The sequence below is a fragment of the Camponotus floridanus genome, unplaced genomic scaffold, assembly GCF_003227725.1.
Source record: "Camponotus floridanus strain SB8 unplaced genomic scaffold, Cflo_v7.5 scaffold25, whole genome shotgun sequence".
Taxonomy (NCBI): domain Eukaryota; kingdom Metazoa; phylum Arthropoda; class Insecta; order Hymenoptera; family Formicidae; genus Camponotus; species Camponotus floridanus.
This window is the reverse complement of record NW_020229381.1, coordinates 1,945,874-1,969,956: the sequence shown is the minus strand read 5'-3', so window position 1 is coordinate 1,969,956 and position 24,083 is coordinate 1,945,874. Positions and strand designations below refer to the sequence as shown.

Sequence of the window (24,083 nt, the reverse complement as noted above, 5' to 3'; positions counted from 1 at the left end):
GCCCCAGGTCTCGAATTAGTGCATCGGTACAGTTCAATATAACAGCTTAGATAAGACGAGAATAACAGTACAATTTAACTTAAAATTAAAAATTACCATATTACAGCAGTAATATAAATAATGTTAAGAGAAATATAGATATAACACAAACACATCATATTCTCTTTATATTTACTTTTTCAAGTTATGTTAATACTTAAGATTTTTCACTTTATATTCGTCTTTTATTATTATTTTTGCGCATATAAAAATATTTATCAGTATTTTTATATGCGCAAAAATAATAATAAAAAATGAATATAAAGTGAAAAATCTTAAATATTAACATAATTTTAAAAAAGTAAATATAAAGAGAATATATGATATATATCTTTTTTAGCTTTTTGAATTTATATTTTTAATTTATATTAATTATATTAGAACTTTTTAGTTGTATAAAAAAAAAAAGTTTTATCGACATGGAGAAAAGGGGTGTTGCATATCTGGAATCACATGTTGCGCCATGTTAATTTCTGCACTCTGTGGTGTTCTTTTCGTTTCTATCTATATTTCTGCACCTATGAAATTTTCACTGTACTCGTCAGTTCTAGTTCAGAACTAATGCAACTGAAAAAAACAAACCTATTATGTTGATTCTCAAATAAGGTAACAGAAAAAAATAAAAACTATTTTTATATATTAGACTTTAGTTGTAAGATATTCTTTGATTGAGTTTTTATCTCGGGCGAGCCACGCGGCGTTTAGTCTGATGGATTCCACGCACTGCTGCACAGTTCTTTCTGTGCCCGGTGTCGGGTGACTCTCGAAGAAACTCTCTACGTCTTTGGCTTGCTCTTCGGTGACAAAGTTTTCCGTAGTGAATTTGACCAATCGCGCGAGCAAAAAACCGCCTTCATAACGATCTAATAAGGTCTTCCATTTTTCTTTGAAGAAGTTCCATGCCATAAGACGTCCTCTATATGACAGACCCACTGACATGATTGCGAATACAGTATCCTGAGCACGGACGTCCTCACTCATAGCAAAATCCAAGACTTTTCTCAGCAGCACTTTATCCTTGATTGCACCGAGTGCTCGCAGAATCCGTTCCTTCTCTTCCTGAAGATCGGCATCTTTGTACAATTTTATCATAGTTTGGTAAGTATCGGCATCGCCTACGGAGAGCACAGCTCGATAAACTGGACTGCGCAAATCGGCAGCAAGTGTCTTGATACCATTCACGTGAAGTTCGAATCTTCTTTTCGCTTCTTCAATGGTATCATGATCATTTAAAGCCGCCATACGACCTAACACGAGCGATCTAAGTAAAGTGTTTAAGTGACTTTCATTCGGTTGAAGGTCCCAGCCTAATCTGTTATTCACATCGCGAAATAGATTACGTCCAAACGCTTTGAAAGAATCTTCAAAATCTAAGTGCGAGATAAGAATATTAATTTTACTCAAGATATTTACTATAGTAGACCACACAGTATAATTATCTTCGTGTAAAAACGCTTGCATGAGATCGAGCACTTCTACGGTAGACGCATGACCGGCTTGTACCATTGCGAAGAGATCATCCAATAAACCTAATCTATCCAGAGGAGGTAACGTGTGATCTTTGATTGCAGGTAACAAAAGTGATAGAGCGGATTGACTATAACGAGTCCGGTAGAAGCCAATTGTACCAGGATTGATTTTCAACCATGTACCCTCGGGAACATCTTTGATGACAAATTCTTTCGTTTTCGCGTCCAGAATGCCGTCGAATATTGCTTTGCTCGGATTTTGAGACGAACTCACGCTTATCGGTATGAGCCACGTGTTGTCCACGTCGTTGTCCACCGATCCGTCAGCCAGAAATCTCTCCTGAGACAATGACAGGATTCTGTTTCCATTCTCTTGACGATAGTCGACCTTGACGACAGGGAAACCTTGTCTTTTAGTCCACGAAGACATCACTCTGCGCACAGCCTTATTACTGGCTTCTTCCAACGCGGCCCAAAGATCCTCGGTCTCTGCGTTGGCATAACTATGTCTCTCCAGATACAACTTCATGCCCTTTCTAAAGTCAGCATCACCTATATATGCGTGCAGCATACGAATCACGGATGCACCTTTATGATACGATATGTCATCAAAGATCTCATCAATCTCTGACGGATGACCGACCGGAACCTCGATCGGATGACTATTCTTTAGTGCATCCAGCTCTAACGCTCGAATATGCGTATCTGTCACGAATTGCGTCCAGATGTCATATTCTGGAAATAGATGGGCGACACAAAGGAACTCTACGAACGATGCATAGCCTTCATTCAGCCATAAATGCGTCCACCACTCCATCGTTACAAGATTACCGAACCATTGATGTGCCAATTCGTGTGCTACTACTAATGCGATCCATTGCTTCCGCACTGCCGATGTATTTTGCGGATCCACGAGCAGACAGGTCTCACGATATGTAACCAGTCCCCAATTTTCCATAGCACCGGACGAAAAATCGGCGATCGCTATGAGATCGATTTTCGGCAAAGGATACGCAATTCCAAAATAAGTCTTGTAATAGGGCAATACCTTTGTGGCTACTTCTAATGCAAATTGGCCCTGCTCCTTCTTGGACTTGGGCACATAAACTCGAACTAACACACCATCACTAGACTTATCTTCTATGTAATCAAATTCACCCACCACTACAGCTACTAAGTATGTTGACATGATAGGTGTTCTTTCGAAAGTCAATATCTCGTACTTGCCGTTCGTGACTTTGCTTTTCACAGGCTGAAAGTAAAAACACAAACCAGATGTATATAAATATACTCATATATACATTAATGCTATTCAAAGCGTGATACATAAAATATAATGAAAATAATATTTTAATGATCAAAAAATATATAATATTAGTATAAAAAAAAGAAAAAATAATAGAAAAAAGCAAATGATATTGCAGATGCTGCACACTGCTTACCATATTAGAAAGTGCTGTGAGACCAGTTGGCACTTTTAATGTAATATCAAATGTAGCTTTGAGTGCTGGTTCATCCCAACATGGAAAGCAACGTCTAGCATCTGTTGGCTCAAATTGGGTAACTGCTGCATGTTCAATAGTGCCATCCTCTCTGAAAACAAAAAAATTTTATATTTTAAAGATTCTCACTACATTTCATAATGCACAAGATCTTTGATATAAAACTGTGAAGTTTAGACAGATTGTTTTAATATGGGAAAAACTTTTATATTGTAAGATATAAATATATTACAATTACCATCTTGCATTTAAAGATGTGAAATACTTGGTTTAAAAATTATTATTATTTATGCATCTATTACATAATTTTCAGGAGATAAAATTTACAAATAATCAAGATGCATTATTAAAAAGATTCTTTTTTTTAATTAGAGATTTGAATGCAATAATTTTCTGACGTTTCCTACATTGTTAGATTTATACCTGGTATATTTGCTTCTGTAAAAGCCCTTCATTTTGTCATTGATGTCGCCTATGAAATCTATATTCAGGTATCCACTTTTACCAAGTGGCAGACTTTCAGGAAACACCAACGTGGCTGTTTCTTCCAATGCGGACAGTTCAATTTTGTCAGCAGAAATGGCCTTACCATCATTTCCATTAAAAGTTGCGCTTTTTATATTAATTTCCAAGGAATTCAATACAATGGTATCAGTCGTCTGCTCCACCTGCGATCCAATCAAACAAATCATCAATTAAAAGAAATCGTTTTGTAAGAGAAATCAGGACAAGAAGAGAAAAGAAAAAAGAAGATAATATCGGCAAATAGACAGGGAAACAAGCTTCGAAATTAACGAGCAAGCTGCCGAGGGATTTAAGTCGCAATTGCCTGCAATTACGTAGGTATAGATAAGGCGGCCGCGCCTTATGTTTGCTTATCAAACAGAAACTTAAACGCTACTCAAATAGAACCGGATGTTTTTGGTTATGTTTCTTGGTTAGTTTTTTCTCTACTTTCTTCTTATTCAAAAGAGAGACGACGCACCAAGCTGACAGGAATCAGCTGACGATTTACAAGCGGCGACTTACATCGAGGTGCACGCTTTCCGTCCCGTCGAAGGTGAAGGTGGCAAGGTTCGGCGTCAACGAGATGTCGTAGTGATAGGGACGCACGCACAACGGCAGACGGCGAAACGGCTTCTTCTCATCGCCCGACATGATTGCCTCGCTTGCCTCACACGCAGATACACTCGTGCTAGAACGCGCTTCGCTCCTTCCGATGACACTCGCCCTCAACAGCCGCAGCAACAGACCGACACCCTTCTCTTTTTGCTGACTCACAAGGCAACAGCGTACACTTACACGTGCAACGACGCGCGAGAACATGGCCAGAGATGCAGACGGAGTCATCGATATCTCGATGTCCATCGATATCGAGACCTTTCGATTCCAATGATTCTCGGATTTGCATAATTTATGGAGAGAGGAAATGACGGGAGAAATTTAAAATGTATATGAACATAAAATATTTATAGTTAATTTTATTTAGTTTTATTTTAGTTTTATTTATTTAGTTTTATTTTAGTTTTATTTATTTTATTTTATTTAGTTATTTTAGTTTTAGTTATTTTATAGGCCTCTATTTCGAAAAGCAACAATATGGCGTAACCAATCAGCTGTTTGCCGTCCTCCCGGAGCAAACAGCTCCTGTCACATTTCCGGAGCAACTCTCTAGCGCGCAGTCGTCGCTCTAGGTTCCATCGCACGCATCTCGGCTAGAGTCGGCTAGTTCGCGACTTTTGTACGCGGCGGTGGTGCGGGCAGAATCCGCGAAGACAAGAGCGAGATAAGGCTTCCGAGTCGAATGGTCGGCCGATCGCGGATGATTTGTCAGAGATAGTGGTGGCGTGCGCGAGCACCCACCGTCAGCAGGACAGCGCAGCGGGAGGGTTGAGGATCGGCCGACGATAGTGATCTCGGTCGAGAGAGAAAGAAAAAGAAAGAGAGAGAGAGAAAAAGAAAGAAACGGAGAAAGAGAGAGAGAAAGAGATAGAGTGAGGGAGCGAATCGACGTGAACCTTGCCACGCTCGCGGACCGGGGAGCCTCGGTGGCGGCGATTTCGGCAGTGGTGGTGAATTTCCGGTACGGTGTCGTGACGGCCGCACCGTCCCGAGGACGATCGTCGACGTCCCCGTCGTCGTCGTCGTCGTCCGCGGGCAGAGTGCGGAGGCGGTCTTTTTTCTCTTGATGGCGCGAGTCGACGCGTCGGGGTCGGGGAGCGTGCGTGCCTCGTCGAAGAAGCGCGAGACGGAACGAGCGACGTGAGAGGTGGCCGACGACACGCGCCACCCGAGCCAACGAGCAGGAGCATCGGCCGAGAAAAAACACGACGACGGACGCCCGTACACGCAGGCACACCTACGTGCACACATACGTACATACACACACGCGCACGCACGCACCCGAGTGCGTCACCGCCCATATGTGATGTGTCCCGTGCGTGAGAGCGAATGAGTAATCATGTACTGTCAGGACAAGGGTTCGACCGCCTCCAAGAGCAAAGAGGGTAAGTCGGAGGGCGAGTGCTTCCTTTTTTCCCTTCCTTTTGGCGCGCTTCCTTTTCTCGCGCTTCTTCCAATGTCCGGCTTGTCGTTTCTTCATCGGCTGCTTTTGTGCGCGCATGTGAACCAGGCGAAAGAGAGAGAGAGGGTGGGAGAGAGAGGGTACATACGAGTATGAATGAGCGAGAGAGAGGTAAAGGGAGTTCCGTTCCGGGATCGTGGAAATGGAAGAAGGACAGGATGACAACGATCGGCAGCGCGACGAGGACGCACAGAGACAAGAGAGGACGGTGAGAGGGAGAGGGAGAGAGATGAGGAGCTTGTGTGCGTGTCAAGTATCTCTTATCGATGGCAGAGGAGAAAGAGAGACAAAGTTGCAGTATGTATCTCGCGCGTGTTGTTGCGCTCGCTTTTTTTTCACCCGGCGACTCGAATTCGCATTCGTTGGCAGGAATAAACGCGCGCGCTTATCGTCTCGAGATGGCATATTCCAATGGCGAGGCCGACTGGCTTTTCAAATCGCGCCGTTCCTTTTTCCCGAGATACGCGTGAGACGGTCGCGCTCGACGCTTGAAAACCTCGACTCGCCTGTCAACTCGCCCGTAATTTTATTTCACCCTCTTGTGAAACTACTAATGTCTATTAGTCCGTTGACTCGCGCTGTAACTGTGGTATATGTACATACATTATGTGTGCATAACTATGCTGTATTTATGTGTTGAGTGTGTGCTGTGCGCCGTGTATATGTGCCGTACACATATGGCAGTTGCAAAGTTTTAATTGCATTTGTCGAGTGCCTCGCGAGTTTGCTTTATGCGATTCGTCCCAAGAAGAATAATACAGTTCAGGCTAGTTCAGGAGCAAATTGCCGCGATACTTGAAAAGTACATATAGTCTTGTGTATATTTTCACTTTTATAAAAACCGCGTTTATTATCTTTCGTATTATGAATGAATGAATGAATGAATGAATGAATGAATGAATGAATGAACGATATTGATCTATAGTCTTTAGGGTAAATTAAAATGTCTCGAGATAAGATTCTGTTTAAATGACTCATTATGTTTTGACAGTTGTATAATAAGAAGTATAAATTTTTTACTTTATGATATTGTATCACAGCAAATATATTATTCACTTAGGCTCGCAAATACATCCTTTGTTTCAACTACAAGTTGTTTGATAAATTTAGCAAAATTCCTTTTCAACGTTTGCATAGAATATCAGATTTTTATTTGAAACGGAACGAATAATGGATGCATATAAATATATATATATATATATATATATATATATATATATATATATGCTCTTTTATTACATAATTTCTTACGCTATTATATTCCTCCCAGTGTCATTTGAGAAGATTGCGATATATACTTGTATGTGTCTCTATTATTGTCATTATCAAGATCCAAAAGCACATATGCACCTATATATATATATATATATATGTGCTATGCTATATACATATATGTATATATATAGTGTGTGTGTGTGTGTGTGTGTGTGTGTGTGTGTGTGTGTATACACACACACACACACACTATATACTTATATGTATATAGCATAGCACAGCATATGATGTCATCACATGTCATATAATGATCATTGTGTCTAAATTACTCTGATGTTCTTGGCCTTCTATTATGAGATGTCGTGCGCTATCTCAATTTAAGTATATTTGATATTTCAAACTGTTTAAATATTATGCTTCTTGTATGCAGGGCCTGTGACAATGCGAGAAAAAAAAGGTGGTGCTCTCAGCAGAGTACAAAAATTAAAAAAGCGTCTCAGTCATAGTTTTGGACGACTTTGTAAGTATATCTTGTATTTCAAAATAATTGCTTTTATATTAATAAAATATAAAATAGTATTTTCTTGTAAAAATTTAGTTTATAAATTTAATTTTTCTGATAATATTAATAAATGTTAATGTCAAGCAAATCACAATTTTAAATAACATAACATTTTTATAGACTTGTTTATTAACGTTACACATATTTTATTGAAATATAAACATTTTTCCTAATGCTGTATAAATTTATTAATATGATACAATTATAAATTGTTAATTGTGTCTGTTAAAAATAAATATTGTAAAATATTATTCATTTTATTATAGCTATATCAAAAGAAGAGGCTGATGATGCAGCAACCAGAGGCCAATTGCCATACAATGGCTATTCTGAGGAGTTCCTAGATCGCTTGGAGCCAAATGGCAACATACCTGTGGATAAAGATCGTCGTTATGGTAAGTTTCACTTGGAAGATTTAAACATACATATATAATATAATTTGTGATGTACTCTCAGATTTTCAAATAAGTTTTTATAAAAATCTATGTATAATCTTGTATACTTCTATTGCTATTATTTTAAGAATGTTTTCGGAAATTGGACTGTCATAGAATGGACAGGTGTGGGTGACCATGAGAGAGTGCATCGGCAGCTTTCGGTTTCTAGCGATTCCAAGCTTCTCGATGAAGATATACGGGAAGAAGCTAGGGTAATCCTGCGGCCCCGACGTCCACCACGGCCCAAATCTGAGGTTTTTCTCGGCCCGGATCCACCTAGAAGAACTAAAAGATTCTCCGCTTTTGGGGTAATATGCTCTACACATTTGCTCATTTGTGTAGGCTTATTTTCTAATAAAATGGTACACATTAATATACATCAATCCTTCATTTTGACTCGACAGGGAGATTCTCCGTTCGGTAAATCCGAGGCTTATATAAAACTGGAGCAGTTGGGAGAGGGATCATACGCCACAGTGTTCAAAGGCTACAGCCACCTCACTAATCAGGTGGTGGCTCTTAAAGAAATTAGACTGCAAGAGGAGGAAGGAGCTCCATTTACTGCCATTCGCGAGGCAAGTCTCCTCAAAGAGTTGAAACATAGCAATATCGTGACTTTGCACGATATTATTCATACTCGCGAGACGCTCACCTTCGTATTCGAATACGTTCACACCGATTTGTCGCAATACATGGAGAGGTATGGAACCGGTAACGGAGGATTAGACCCGCGTAATGTTAAATTGTTTCTTTTTCAATTATTGAGAGGACTGGCGTACTGTCATCGCAGGTAATTACAAATACATAGTGTATAATACCAATGTATGCGATATGCATTGATTAATTTATGTTATCGAATATCTTTAGGAGAGTCCTGCATAGAGATGTAAAGCCGCAGAATTTATTAATCAGCGAAATAGGAGAACTTAAATTGGCAGACTTTGGATTAGCGAGAGCAAAATCTGTGCCATCGCATACATACTCGCACGAGGTCGTGACCTTATGGTATAGGCCGCCCGATGTTCTCTTAGGTTCCACAGAGTACTCCACCTCGCTCGATATGTGGGGAGTAGGTTGCATATTTGTGGAAATGTTAACTGGTGAACCGACATTCCCAGGTGTACGTTGTACGTACGACCAACTCGATAAGATATTTAAAGTGCTGGGTACACCCACCGAGGAAACTTGGCCGGGTGTCACGCATTTGCCCGGATATAAGGCACATAGACTGTTATTTTATCCACCGCGGAAACTGGGGCTCTCGTTTCCCCGGCTCTACGACATCGCCGAAGGTGATAGTATGGCGTCGTCGCTCCTGCAACTGAATCCTGATCAACGGATAGGAGCGGAAGAAGCGTTAGCACATCCCTATTTCGCTTCTCTTCCTAGGAAATTATACGAATTACCTGACGGTAAGATGTACATATGTTTGCTAGACTGCGATCTAATGCACTATTATTGTCGAAATATTTTTCTCATGTACAATATCATTGATTCTTGTTACAGAAGTGTCGATATTCAGCGTAGAAGGTTGTCACTTGTATACAAACTCGAGGCACGGGTGCGCAGATTCGCGTCACACGACTCTTAAGACTTGAGGTTAAAGCAAACGTTAATGGAGTAAATTATAAGTAAATTCGCAATTTACACATTGAGTGAAATGTTCATTCGTATGAGAGATCCATATGTTCAGATACACATACACAATACACACACACACACACACACACACACATACACAGGCGCACATGCATTATTCCTACAAGCGTGTTATTCGCTCTCTCTCAGGGCTGCTCTATGATTTTTCACCTTGTTCTTTTCATACGTAATAACAAAAAATATTCTTTTCTCCTTCTTTTCACTTTTTTTTTTCTCGAGAATATATACGTATCGAGGAAATTAATTATTAATTAACGACGATAAGTCGTAACTGGTCACACAAGGAAACAAGAAAGTAAAGCTTACGGCTAAAAGTAAAAAAAAAAACGATTTATAAAGATTTGCGCACGCTCGACTTAGAAAGCAAAAGCACGCACGACCCATCCTCGCACTTCGTCCAAATATTAGATTTAGATCGATACCAATCAAAAAGAAAAGAAAAAAATACCATACCGCCGCCCTACGTCCCCCCGGAATCCCAGCCCAAGCCAAATAGGGCGGGCGGTCGCTGGTTAGCAAAACTATTACGAAATAATTAATTACTTATCTTAGAAAAATTGTGGAAGACCTGTAGCACTCTCTATATAAAACAAACTTTACTGCTGCTGCTTTCGAGCATACGATGTTGGTCGCTAAGACAATTGAAAATATTGATAGATAAAATAAAGAATCGTTGTTCGATTTAAAAAAATAATTATTAGATGTGATGATAGCGAATAAGAAATAGAAAGCTTAGGAAAGACAGCGAGTCAGTATTAGTCAAATGCCGTAGTTGCCAACATCGCGAGATGCAGTCAAAGAAACTAACTGAACGCTCATCGTCGATAGTACCGATGGTAGTGATTTAGATATAAGTGATTATAGCGTTAGATCGTATTTAATATCAATCGAAGTTTCTCGACAATGTCGCAACGTAGCATAAATAATGATAGCGATTCGAGAAGACGAGGGTTACGGGGTAGCGATTTTAGACTCGAAATTTCATTTGTTCAATTCACTGCTAATTATTATCAACGTTAGCCAAATGGTGCTCGAATTATAAAACTGACGTGTTTAATCGACCTCGTACTCGTGACGTAATTATTTAACGAGTATCCGATTTTTTAAAAAGTACCGGATATAAAGTAGCGTTGGCAATAGTAGAAATAGGAAAACGTAAGGGAAAAAATGGCGTTACAGTTCTTCCAAATTTTATCTAAGCTACAATTGACGATTATTGCGCGATAATATTACTCCTTTTCGTAGGTTACATTTATACCGATTTTTCAGCACACTTATTAAAAAAAAATATAAATATATATATATCAACGAGGTGAAAGTAAAAGAGAGGAGAAGAAATTTCGAAAAGATTTGAGAAACGCTATTACACACCATTATAAACGATATTATTACGTTTATTTCGATAGATTGTAAATAGAATTACTAAATTCACATATTATATATATATATATATATATATATATATATATATATATATCGATGATGCTGGAATAGCTGAATCGAGATAATAAATGTGACTTTGTAATAAATTCAAATGTATGGTACACTCTGGATCCTGTTCATCTTTAACTCGGCAATGGTACTACAGAGCTAGATATGAAATAACTCGTCAATCGTATTTTAAATAACAATAAACTACTTTCTGAATTATAAACGTCGAATATTTTTTAAAAATTATACTTTATTTATAAAATGCGCTTAAAGATTTATTTTTACATGCTATGAAAAAAGAATATTAATAAGCTTATATAATAAATGATGTACCATATATATATAAACATACACACAACGAAAAAATATTTGAACTTGGAAATGTTACAATACTTTTAATGCGTGATATAGGACACAAAAATGATTTTTTTTTTATCATAATAACACAATATTTTTATTTTCTTAATTTTTTTTCATTATTATATCGAAGACGCACTTTTCATAATTAAATAATTCGTAGTGTCAATATAATTTATTATCTTTACGATGTTATTAAATTATCATTCGAAATATCATCTCTTTTACAAAAATATACGTAATATAAAGTTAAGTTGTTTAGACATTTAAGATTCTGTGCGTTTTGTATTCTGTCATTTTGTGAAGAACGAGCATTTATAGAGTATATTAAGTAGAATGATGTAATATGAATAAGTATTATATAGTCTTTTTGTTTACGGGATTTCCGTAAATTGTTGATTGTATTTTTTTAAAAAGTGGTGCTGAAGTTTTTTACTCTAATGCGAAATTTGTAACAATCTTATTCTATCCTATGGATAGTAATTTGGGTGTTTGTTTCTAAAAAGACATATGTTTAAACATTTAATTGTATATATATATATTGACACGTGTAAATTCGCAAATCAGTTTACATTAATTTTAATAAGTGTAAAGAAGAATAGAAAAAAAAATTAAAGATACAGCAACTTTGTAAAAAAATTTTTTTACTATATCACACAAATTTTTTATATTTAAATATTTTTTTTAATTAAAAATATATTGATTCTAAATTATTCAAATAATAATATTCTTTTATATACTAAAATGCGAAAAATATACGTAATAGTTTAAAAACAATCATTCAAGTGCAGGATACGAACTTTCAGATTAGCTTTTACAGTAAGGAAACAATTAATTTCGCATAATGAATATTACGATTCGCATTTTGTATATATAATAATATTTTACCTCTCACATATACACACGTGTTTTATGTTACATCTAAATCTGATATATAATATTGAAATCCATAAGTATGATGTCACAGTTGATGCATTTATTATCTTGTGTCTTATAAGAGAAATATTTTTATCATATTTATCAATAATAAATTCTGGTATCTCCTACCACTGCCGAGTTAAAAGCATATACCATACACGAGGTTCCGTTTAATTCTTAAAAAAAAAGAACATTATAACATGAAAATTTTTGTATAATTATAACATGTACTTATGTTGCCTTTAAGTGTATCGATTTTGTACGTGTATTTTTCTTCCAGTCTAATTGTACATTTTATTTTGTAATTTTTTTTATAAGGAATCGCGAATATATATCAAAGCCGCTGCGGAATTGTGTAACGAAGAAGATACAAAAAAACCCAGCAAATATGATGATGTTTAAAAACGTCTGACGTATTATACGTCATTAAAACGTTATTAAGATGTCTTTAGACGTCACCATGTTTGCTGGGAAGGGAATTATGTTTTCACATCAACATCTTTTGCGTTTGAAAAAATGGACACTTCGCATTATTGCGAGGACACGTGATTATTACACACGTGTCTGACATTTAGACCGATTGATCAATTCCGGATTTATTCGGAAGCATCAAGTTGAAGTATTGTGCCTGTGCTACAAATATTTGAAATAATAAAGATACAACTCGCTATTACATTTTACGTATTTCACACTTACTTTCACGTCATGAAATGCATAGCATGATAAAAATCACAGTCAGAGGATTGACTAGTGTATCAAATTTAAGTTGTATAAAAACTTCACATATACACAGAAAACACTATTTTATATTTCATATGAACAAATTTTTAGAGATCTATATCGTGTATTCACGAGTGTATGCGTGTGCGTGGTGTGTACGTGAAATGAAAAAAAAAATTTGCATCAATATAAATTACAAAATACTTTAAATAAATAAAATCTCTTTAAAAATCGTGCTACATATGTCACAGTTTGCACAACAAATGCTGTTTCAGATTAAATTCTATGAAAATTTTAAATAATTAAGATTGGAAGGAGAGGACGAAATTAACGTGAGATTTAAAAAACAAAATATGGAACAGTATATTAATAATTGCACGATCGATCCTAAATTGTGGATTAAAAATTGAAATACGTTTAAGAGAAAGAGAGGATCCGCGCGATGCGAAAATTTTTATTAATAAAATAATAAAAATCTGTCAAGTTCAAATTTGTTCAAACGTGCCGCGTGGCAAACTGTGGCTGTGCGTTCCGAAATTTGCTGCCAGAAATGTTAGATCAAATATGGACGAGATATTATTAAAGATTGCTCATTCTAAATCAATTTATTATATATAGTCTATGATCTATGAATGAATATAAATATAAATATAAATAAAGGTAAAGAGATGAATCATCACAGGTCTAGTCTGATGCAAATAAAAACGTAGCAATGGAACGACATCTGTCACGTTCATACATATATGTATGACATCTCGATTTCATACGCATTGTGTGAGATGCATCCGGATCGCATCCACCGAACGTCGTTGGACGATTTCGGCCATATATCGCGATGCTATTGGTCGGGGATGGAACCCTATCGGTGCTTCGCGGATGCCAACATCTGTGATGTTTCGTTGATCGTGGTGCTACGTGAAAAGGGAAGAGGGACAAGGAGAGAGAGGAGGACCAGCGCAGTAAGCGCCGCGAATTGTCATTGTTGTGTTGTGCCTTGCCCGTACCTGCCTGCCAGCGATGCGTTTTACGCGTACGCATGATCGCGCTACGGAACATGTCCAGAAACGTTCTCTACACGCTGCATTTAATTAGTGTAACTTGATACGCGAGCGCGGAGAACGGAACGCGACGAATTCTACTCCAGTGCAGGTAAGAGAGCGCACCCTTTTTTTCCCTTCCCATCGCGATAATTTTGCGACAATATATACATCGCTCCGAAGAGCACTGATGAGGTATTATTAAAGACCGTCGACCCTGAGCAAATTCTCGCGACTATCCCTGAATTTCAAGATAATTCAAGAGCGCTGGTGTTATTGACCGTTTTCTATGCATGGGAAACAATAGCTTCCCATAAGATATATATATTTGATATATTACACCCTATAGAGATAAATATATAAGATGAGCGATAAGATAGGGATAAAATCTATATTACATCTATATCATATAATATATCGTATAATATGCTCTAAACGTGTAATTTGTATTCGGAATAATCGTCAAATCACCACATTATGTGACACACGCACGCGTTGACTTAACGTTCAAATATTTATATCGAATGACCGAAAAGCGGTCGATAATGTCGGCGTCCTACCTTACCCCCCTCTCTAATGTCTAATTGATAGTCGAGAAAATTTAGTCCCTCGTCAGGGCCGGCAGTCGTTTATCGCAATCCCGTCGGTTTGCCCGGAGCTTTTTCGATCCGTGGCGTATGATCTTTTCCGCACGATGATTCACATAGCGCTTTCTTGCTGTCCTGCCGTGATTCATATTCGTCCCTCTTTTTCTCTCCTTCTCGTTTCTGGATTTATGGGGAATGGATATAAGGAAATTGCTGTAACGTGCGATGACTTGAAGCGCACGTAGCGCGCGACCTCGTCATCCTCGAGCCTCGTTAAGTAAGTGAGAATCGCTTCTATTTCGTACACAATATACAATTGCTAATATCTTATTCGGTATGTTATTATTCCTCGCGCCACAGACCAGGAACGCGTCTAGGAAATTCGTAAACAAACAAAGAATATGGAATAATATATCAGAATTCATTAGATCTCTTTGATGGTTCTGGAAATTTTCAACAATACACTTTTAGTATATGTGTTGAAAGTGTTCTTTTTTTTTAAGAAGAAAATATGCTTTTATAATCGATATTATTCTCTCCAATTGGATTAACTGATTAGACATAATGTTTCACGATAAGAAAAATATTTCCTATAGTAGTTCATTATTATCTCAGTAATGTGACAAAGTTATTCAATCATATGTATTTTGCTTCATAACTTTAGGAAAATTTTTCTTTATAATTTTTCAATAATTATTCCAAAGCAATGTACATTATACATATATGCATATTCATATTTTTTCAGATCTGCATAAATATCATGGGTCGTTATACAGGAAAAAAATGTCGCCTTTTGACAATGTTATGGCTGACAGCTCTATTTTTTTTAGTGGAAATTGTAGTTGGTTATGTGACCAATTCAATGGCTTTAATAGCGGACAGTTTTCACATGTTATCAGATGTAGCTGCTTTGGTAGTGGCATTCCTTTCGGTAAAGGTAAGCTTTGAAATTGTCTCTAATTATGTTAAAATATCCAGTCATTAAATCTTTATTGACTGATAATGATTTTGTATATCAATAATTTACAAGCTCTTTTACATTGCAGATGTCACCGAAAAAATGGTCCAAGAACACCTTTGGTTGGGCTAGAGCTGAGGTATTAGGAGCCCTGGTAAATGCTGTGTTCTTGGTTGCTTTATGCTTTAGTATTACTGTAGAGGCATGTAAGAGATTCATCGAGGTAGAAGAAATACACGAAGCCAAACTACTTGTGGCAGTTGGAGCACTTGGTTTGCTGGTGAATGTGATAGGTTTATGTTTATTCCATGGTGAGTCACACAATGAGATTATTTCTTTTCTATAAAGCTTTAAACGTAAAGTTTTTAACTTAAAAATATATATTTAAAATATGTATAGATATAACATTAAGTTGATTGTAAGATATGTATAGATATAATATTAAGTTGATTGAGTTGATGTAAAGATATATGTTCTTGCTTTAAAAATGTTTAATAATACGATATAAAAAGATCCTTATATACAGACAAGGAAATAATATTTATTGATATGAATTTTTCTACAAAAGTTTTCATTACTTTGCTGTTAGAATAATATTATTTGAAATATGTGATCTTGTATCTTAAGTTTTCTTTAATTATTCTTCATATCTAATCATCCAATACCTTAATATCTTACTACCTTAATTGTAGTCATGGATAATGATATTTTTCAAGTTTGTACAAAGTGTTTTATTTAATATATTTTCATAATGTTATCTCTGTTATTATTGATGCTCAAGAGATTTTGTTTTGAATCAAGATAAAAGTTGATTATCTAGTATACATATCCAAAGACAAGAAAAAATATTAATGTAGCAAAATTTGTAATATGAAACTTTTGTAGATATAACAAAAGTAAAATTCTTATAAAGTTTTCTTATGAAATGTATTATGAGTTTATACTTTAAGAGATTGTGCAGATGACAGTATTATATTATTATATTATTATATTTGAATTATGTAAATGTTAAAAATTCACTGCTCAATATCTAATAGATCGATTTCATTATCTAATTAATGTACTATTAAATCATAATTGAGTATTCGAAAAACATTTAGCTATTTGAATAAACGAATATCAACAATATTAAAGGAGAAATATTATTTTATTCATTTTATTAAACAAAGATTGATTCTAGGTGTATCAATATTTTCTGTAGTAATATTTTATATCTATAACAAATAAGGATCAGCTATCGCATCATTCTCCTGCTGCTTTTAATTAATTGATTAATTAATCTTGGTTTAACCATATCATGCACATTTTATATATAATAGATAAGAGATTAATCTACTTTACTGATATAATCTTCAAATATTTATAACATAATTATAGAACACGGAAGTGCTCATGGTCATTCACATGGTATATCTCGAAGTCATAATAGACTGAGTACTTTAGTAGGTACAGACGACAATGAAAATGACGAGGCTTATAGACCTTCGACACCACAAGTAAAACGGGCGCATGGTCATACTCACGATGCGAGTCAAATGAACATGCGAGGAGTATTTCTTCATGTACTTTCAGATGCATTGGGATCTGTCATTGTAATTGTGTCTGCCCTCATAGTGTGGCTTACAAAATGGAACTATAGGTGATTATTTTATGTGCGAGTTTTTTAATATTTTAATATAAAATTTTGTATAATTTCTAAACACTCTTTTATTTCCATAGATTCTATATTGATCCTGCACTGTCGCTTTTATTAGTCATTCTTATTTTGCGTTCAGTGTGGCCGTTACTCCAAGAATCAGCTTTAATTCTACTACAGACTGTGCCAACACACATTCAGGTAATATTTTATTTATATATTGATTTTGTATAAGTTTAGTGTAAGATCTTAGATGTAATTATATATATATATATTATGTACATTATATATACTTAAATGTAATTATAATTATATATATATGTAATTATATATATAAAATTTGTGAAAATTTATTTGTAGGTCGATGCTATACAGCAGCGTTTACTAGAAAATGTAGACGGAGTATTAGCTGTACACGAGTTCCATGTGTGGCAATTAGCCGGTGATCGTATTATAGCCAGTGCGCATATAAGATGTAGAAATCTTTCGGAATATATGAAAATCGCCGAACAAGTTAAGGAATTTTTCCATAATGAGGGTATACATTCTACGACTATTCAACCAGAATTTATTGACGTAAGCAAATATGAAATAATATGTTGTATAATATGTATGTGTGTGTGTTATAAAATTTGTAAGAACATTGCAACACAAAAATTTGCAAAAGACTAAGTAATGAAAATGCATGCAATTTTTTATTACAATACAAGTTTGATTTGATGTTTCGATAATTGTGAATTTTGAATAAAAAATTGTCTGTTCATGAATCACACATATGATAGATTAGAATGTACAAAACTTCTTTCCTTTGTCTAGAGTCAATGATGCGCGAAGTACAGTCATTAAACTAACACTATTGTTCGCGCGATTCATAAACTTCTTAATCATATATACATATATATTATTACATATTTATATATATATATATATATATATATATATATATATATATTAGTAATATATATATAATCTTTTTTATTATTCTAGTATCATTCTAATAGCGAAATTAAAGAGACTCCCACGGAAGATTGCGTGTTGGACTGTCCAAAGACTGATAAGCCGTGCAATCATGCGACGTGCTGTGGTCCTTCCAAACAAGTAAGTGCCACATTTTCCTCCTGTGATTTTATCATTTTACATCATCATGCTTATATTTGTTCGATGCTCTAGTATAATGTGGAAAGTGATACAAATCCTCGATCTGCGTGTCCTAAATCAACGTACCTCGGACGATGCTTAGAAGGAATAAAATCAGAGTCAAATTCGACTATAGATCGCGACAGTTCATCTACTATATCCGACAACATAAATTCTATATTTCATTCATTTGAAAGTATAGTTATCTTCTATTATATTAAAAAAAATCGTTTTAATGAAATTTTATTTCATTCGAATTATTAAAGATCGCTTATCGCTATCTTATATCAAATTATTAAATTTATCTAATTTCGAAATTCAAGATTATATAAAAATGATATATAGTTATATAAAATTGATATATAAAATGATATATAGTTGGTAAAATTGATATATAGTTAATAATATGTGATCATATAAAAATTGAATACACACATAAATTTTTATATCTGTTCGAAATGAGACATCGTATTTATTGAAACATAAATATCATCATCTATATCATATAATTCCTTCATGTTTTATACCTTTACCGATAAGATGTGTAAATACAAAATTTATAGACGATAATTTATATAATACAGGGTCGTGAAACTCCTTCACCTGGAGAGACACCATATATGTGCAGACAACGTAATAGCCTGGCACGTTCGACAGGTTCTATAGGAGGAACAGAGCAACAAGAAGTGAATGAAATGGAACGCGGACATTTACTATCACTGCCCGTCTCGCATCCCACTTCGTTCCACTCCGTCCAAGTTCCCCATCCTCACGTCAATGCACCAACTGTTTAAGCTCCCTTTGCATTATCAAATATCTACCTCCATAGAAAAATATGCGGCGCGTCACAATTTATTGTACAAATACAATAAATGAGTATAGCTACATAGAATTCATTAGTATCAGCAATTGATGGCAAAGGTTGAATGATTTTTGCATTCGTAACAATTACATCTTGTAATTGATTTTTATGTGCTTAAAAATTTCTCTGAAATTTTTGCATATAACGAGCAATCTTTTTCAGCTTCTAATCTTTGCCATCAATTTACTTATAAATAAATAATTAAGATATTTGATAATTAAATGCCAAAGGCATATTAATACCAAATATATTATATGCGTTACATAATGATACAAATAAAATGTCGAAGTTATTCTAGATTTCTTGGCAGAATCCCAGAATTACAAGACGTTTCGAACATTGAATGCATAATTTATCATAAAAAATATAGAACTTGTAATCTATGTTAAGTATTGTTTAAATCTTATGTATACATAAGATATTATGTATACATACATATACAACACTTGTACATTGATTTACATTATGGCTTTATAAAAAATACCATTTTACAAAATTCCTTATTTATATATATATATGTAATTTTTATTATATTAATATCATAATACACAGTTTTATAATATAGTACACAAGTTTATAAGCAAGAGTACCAAATCTCTTCATTATACTGTATATTATTTTTTTCATGTAATTTTTCATATTAAGTCTGTATATTTTTTATGTATTTCTTGTCTATTTGAACAATTACAAGAAAATTAAAAATTCAATATATCAATTGTTTATGTGTGCCCCATGTAATATTATTTACAGGCAAAGAGTATATCATACATAATGTTAATTTTTTTGTACTTGGATATTTGACTTTTTTTTATATAAATTCATAATAATAGTATTATAAAAAATTAGAAAATTAAATATTAACTGAGATAAAAAAAGAACTTTTTATTAACAGTTCTTTTGTTTAGACTTTTTCTTAAGATACTAAAATAGACTATATATTCTAATTATATCAACTTCCTTTTTTTTAGTGTGTGTTAACCGTTAGTTTGTGATAACTGACCTTGTGTATATAACTCAACAGCTTTTTCTTTTTATAAAACATTTTTAATGTACAAGTTAATATGAAAATACAAATTAATAATTAACATGAATTTTGTTATTTTCAATGTTTGAGATAAAATTTATGATAAATTATCTATTTATATTTTCATTACATTGTTAGTATCTAACATTAAAACTTTAATAATATTTATACATTCACGATTCAATATTAAAACACACATTTTTCTAATGTAAAAACTTTGTTATCTACTTATATTAACGTGTTTCAATTCTCTTAAATAATATTTGTAATGTGAATAATATATAATAATATACATTTTTATGCAATCTATGTCATTTGTTGCATGATCCAAGAACGAAAGTTATATACATTAGTGTATACACCAGGTACTCCTGCAGCTGCACAGCCTATACCCCATATTACCAGCCCAATAACTTCAAAACGTCCGTTATTTAAACATACCAGCGGTGAACCTCCATCGCCCTTTAAAGAAAAAAAAAAGATTTGTAATGATATTGCTAAATTAATTAATGAATAAATACTATATTAATATAAACAAAAGGCAATATATGTATAATTCTCTTACAGTGCATGCGTCTTTGCCCGCTTCTCCTCCAGCGCACATGGAATTGCTGTCTAGAACGAAGAATTCGCTGAGTCTCGTCTTACGAAGGGCCGTTTGACAAGCATCATGACTCAACACAGGTACATCTACCTCTTTTAAAATATTTTGATACATCCCGTTAGGTCCAAAAGCGTTCTTTCCCCAGCCAGTTACCCAACATCTTTAAAATATTAATATCGTAAGATTAATCGCGTTATCATGTTATTCGTGGACAGATTATATTGCAAAATTAGAATATATTCTAACGTATTAGCAAATTATTAGATATAAAAAAGTATAATATAATTGGAATAAAAGTACACAAAAGATCATTATATATTTGTTGATAAAGAAAATGTTCTTAAAGAAAATTCAAATTAAACAAAGTTATATTTATGCAATGACGTTAAATATCGCGAAAATATTAATTGTACGTACCTTGTTCCAATCTTTTGTTCAATCGGTGTAGACGTCAAGCATGCTGTATTAATGTTAGGACTAGTTGCAATTGGAGCGGCTGAGCTCAGCTTAAGCACCGCTATATCGTTCTGATTTTGCAAATTATTTGGCAACTGAGAATTATATTGAGGATGCAGAGTAACTTTTGAAATGGAAATGTCTACAGTAGACTCGTTAGTAGCTTGAGTATTCCATACGCCCAATTTCGCTTTAATCCCACCGTTTCTGTAACATATTTTGATGACAGGAATTAATCTCCCTTTACAGATCTTCAGAAATCCACGTACATATTTATTACTTACACGTAACCCGCTACTTTATGAGCGGCGGTAAGGACATACATTGGACTAACAAGTACTCCACCTCCGAGGTAAACATTACCGTTGGTTAAAATGGCCACTTGCCAAGGATATGCGCCGTAAGCAGCTTGTCCTGGAGGATGTGGAGTAGATGGTATTTTTTGAATACCACAACCATCGTTTATAGGCACTGCGCAACAATATACTTGTCCGGAGGGGCAAGTTGTTCCCTAAAAATAAATTTTTCTATTATAAAGGATTATAATTAATAAATATCTTTATCGCTAGTCGAATAATCAAAGGATTATTGAAAAATGTAATCGACCAAACTAGCCAGAAATTTAATTTATTAATACGACGTTTCGACCATATGGTTGTGGTCCTTATCAAGTACATACTGCAAAGATTATAAATTGATAAATTAATTGACAGTTTCAATATATAACACGCTCAACAAATTAAAATGTAACAATGTTAGTATACCGAAGCCATAAATCAGGAGACCGGCATAGACGATGATCTTATAAATTGCACAAATCACATTAACAAAAACGTTATTTATGAAAAAGATTTAAATTAGAGAGAAATTGATGCGTCCGTGAGAGACTTCGTCAAGAGACTAAAAACAAACGCTATGAGACGGGACTATGTGACCTTTATTATTTTATCGTAAATATTATTTAAATTATCTGTGTCTTTCTGTAGGTTGATTAAATTATTATTAAATTTTTTGAGGAAAAACATCTCAGCAATTTCTCTCTTTCGAACATATTTTTCGTTATGCAAAATATTAGGTTTCGACCAGTCAAAATCGTGTCTAGATTCTAATCTATGTTTGCTAATGACCGTGTCATTTGAGCGTGTTATATTGAAACTGTCAATTAATTTATCAATTTATAATCTTTGCAGTATGTACTTGATAAGGACCACAACCATATGGTTGAAACGTCGTATTAATAAAATAAAGGATTATCCTCCATAAAATGATCAGTATCAAAAATATCGAATAATATATAATTATATATTACAATTGTAATATATAGAATATATTTATAGAATTTTTATATAGAATTGATAATTACCATTTTTTGTAGATGTATAAACATTTTGATATCAAATTTTTTTATTAATCAACAAATATTACCGTATTTACGATCCTAATGTCAATGCCGCCACCCGAAGGACAACTAGTTCCAGAATAGCACAAACATTGCCCATTATTCACAATAGCAACTGTAAAACGACAGTGTATATGTATATATTTACATATCAATAAATATATATCAGGCAACATTAATAGATTAATTCATAAATTAAAATTAAATTTAATTAAAGTAAAATCTTTACTTTTAATATTTAGGAATTCTTTGTATTAAATGATACAATTATTTGAGTACTTTTTCAATGTTAAATTTCAATGTTTTTTCCTAAGTATTATTAACAATACTTATCAGACTAATACTTAATAATTTTTATAATTTATCATTTATTTTTTTTTATATTTTTGATATCATTTTTCTTTGGTTATTAATATTATGTATTATCTTATAATAATAGTATATATCTAGTACATACCTGTTGGAGCTGCCTTTGGAGCAGTCTCAAAAATTATTTGTGCACACATTTGCTGCAACAATTGACACGATAATAAAAACAGTAAAATCTTATTCATTTCGAAAACTTTGAGATCTCCGAAAATTAGTTGTACAATCTCTTGTATAAATGATACAACAAATAAAACACGGAGACCGTAACTCACGGATTTATATATGCGTATACATAAATGCGTCGCGATGTCACTTCCGTTTCTCCATAACTTTGAGGGGAACATATTAGACTTCGTGCATCCTGTCAACGAGATATAATGAATGACCTTTCACGTCTCGGTAATACGGATAATTCTTGGTAACGATACCCGATAAGATATAATCCCCTTCTAAGTTATCATGTGCAAAATATCTGGCACAACATAAAAAAAGAGCAAATTGTTTCCGATTATAATTGTCAGTATGTATATAATAATAACGATGTAGCATGTGCGCAACTAGCATAATAACGCCTGGTGGTATTCCCAATAGATCGCAACAGCCGTACGTCCAGAGGTAAAGTGTGGAGAGAGACAAGGCCATCCCCGTTTCATTGGCAAATAAGCGACGAAGGTCAATAATCATCCGTGCGAGCAGATCGTGAATCATGCACCGCTGACTTCATTCAACGTTATGTGTTAAAAAAAACACATTGTTGTAGAAAACACTATTTCATAAGCGCTGACAAATTATTTCTGAGCCCTGTACTTGACATGTATAATGACAAAAGAGTTATTGCATGAATGATGAATATTACAGCAGAAATATTTCCACAAAATATTCTTTGCATATTTTATATATTTTTAATTTTCAAGAACTAAAAATTCTAACAAAGCTTTTAAAAAGTCTAAGAATGTTCTTGTCAATTGGAAAAAGAAAACTAAACATTTTTCTTAAATTTAAACATATAAGTCAATTATCGATAAAACATAATAAAATTATTTGACTCAGAAAACAAATTGTAATATCAGAGAATCTATTTAAGTATTTGTATGTGTCTTTGTGTTTTTTGCTTCACACTC

At 34.1% G+C, this 24,083-nt stretch overlaps 4 protein-coding genes and 1 long non-coding RNA gene across 12 annotated transcripts; 3 read left to right on the top strand and 2 right to left on the bottom strand.

Annotated features, from left to right (window-relative positions):
- Nucleotides 1–423: 423 nt before the first annotated feature.
- Nucleotides 424–4,409, bottom strand: LOC105248763 (puromycin-sensitive aminopeptidase). Its single transcript, XM_011253743.3, has 4 exons — nucleotides 4,040–4,409; nucleotides 3,434–3,678; nucleotides 2,951–3,101; nucleotides 424–2,760 (listed from the first exon to the last, which is right to left on the bottom strand). Exons 1-4 carry the CDS (start codon nucleotides 4,376–4,378, stop codon nucleotides 679–681), a joined length of 2,817 nt encoding a protein of 938 aa, XP_011252045.1. The 5' UTR covers nucleotides 4,379–4,409; the 3' UTR covers nucleotides 424–678.
- Nucleotides 4,410–4,719: 310 nt separating this feature from the next.
- LOC105248762 (cyclin-dependent kinase 14) lies at nucleotides 4,720–10,628 on the top strand. 4 transcript variants are annotated; one of them, XM_011253738.2, is made up of 7 exons: nucleotides 4,720–5,517; nucleotides 7,240–7,329; nucleotides 7,638–7,766; nucleotides 7,923–8,116; nucleotides 8,213–8,598; nucleotides 8,676–9,220; nucleotides 9,315–10,628. In XM_011253738.2, exons 1-7 carry the CDS (start codon nucleotides 5,472–5,474, stop codon nucleotides 9,404–9,406), a joined length of 1,482 nt encoding a protein of 493 aa, XP_011252040.1. In that variant the 5' UTR covers nucleotides 4,720–5,471; the 3' UTR covers nucleotides 9,407–10,628. The 4 variants fall into 4 exon arrangements, with proteins under 4 accessions (XP_011252040.1, XP_011252042.1, XP_011252043.1 ...); XM_011253740.3 differs by lacking the exon at nucleotides 4,720–5,517 and adding an exon at nucleotides 5,534–5,891; XM_011253741.3 differs by lacking the exon at nucleotides 4,720–5,517 and adding an exon at nucleotides 5,907–6,396.
- A 3,061-nt stretch (nucleotides 10,629–13,689) lies between these two features.
- On the top strand, nucleotides 13,690–19,605 carry LOC105248761 (zinc transporter 1). Of its 4 annotated transcripts, none has more exons than XM_011253736.3 (9): nucleotides 13,690–14,042; nucleotides 14,724–14,794; nucleotides 15,263–15,454; nucleotides 15,564–15,786; nucleotides 16,853–17,114; nucleotides 17,195–17,312; nucleotides 17,472–17,687; nucleotides 18,099–18,209; nucleotides 18,833–19,605. In XM_011253736.3, the coding sequence occupies exons 3-9, from the start codon at nucleotides 15,278–15,280 to the stop codon at nucleotides 19,040–19,042; spliced, it is 1,317 nt and encodes a 438-aa protein (XP_011252038.1). In that variant the 5' UTR covers nucleotides 13,690–14,042; nucleotides 14,724–14,794; nucleotides 15,263–15,277; the 3' UTR covers nucleotides 19,043–19,605. The 4 variants fall into 4 exon arrangements, with proteins under 4 accessions (XP_011252038.1, XP_011252037.1, XP_011252039.1 ...); XM_011253735.3 differs by having other exon boundaries at nucleotides 14,638–14,794; XM_011253737.3 differs by lacking the exon at nucleotides 14,724–14,794.
- An 804-nt stretch (nucleotides 19,606–20,409) lies between these two features.
- On the bottom strand, nucleotides 20,410–23,257 carry LOC105248760 (phenoloxidase-activating factor 2). Of its 2 annotated transcripts, XM_020026732.2 has the most exons (6): nucleotides 23,051–23,257; nucleotides 22,620–22,708; nucleotides 21,479–21,705; nucleotides 21,156–21,401; nucleotides 20,700–20,898; nucleotides 20,410–20,596 (listed from the first exon to the last, which is right to left on the bottom strand). In XM_020026732.2, the coding sequence occupies exons 1-6, from the start codon at nucleotides 23,145–23,147 to the stop codon at nucleotides 20,441–20,443; spliced, it is 1,014 nt and encodes a 337-aa protein (XP_019882291.2). In that variant the 5' UTR covers nucleotides 23,148–23,257; the 3' UTR covers nucleotides 20,410–20,440. The 2 variants fall into 2 exon arrangements, with proteins under 2 accessions (XP_019882291.2, XP_025265007.1); XM_025409222.1 differs by lacking the exons at nucleotides 22,620–22,708; nucleotides 23,051–23,257 and adding an exon at nucleotides 21,959–22,140.
- On the top strand, nucleotides 20,590–21,634 carry LOC112638129. The gene is made up of 2 exons (XR_003122889.1): nucleotides 20,590–20,818; nucleotides 21,444–21,634. It is a non-coding gene; the product is annotated as an uncharacterized LOC112638129 (long non-coding RNA).
- Nucleotides 23,258–24,083: the final 826 nt, after the last annotated feature.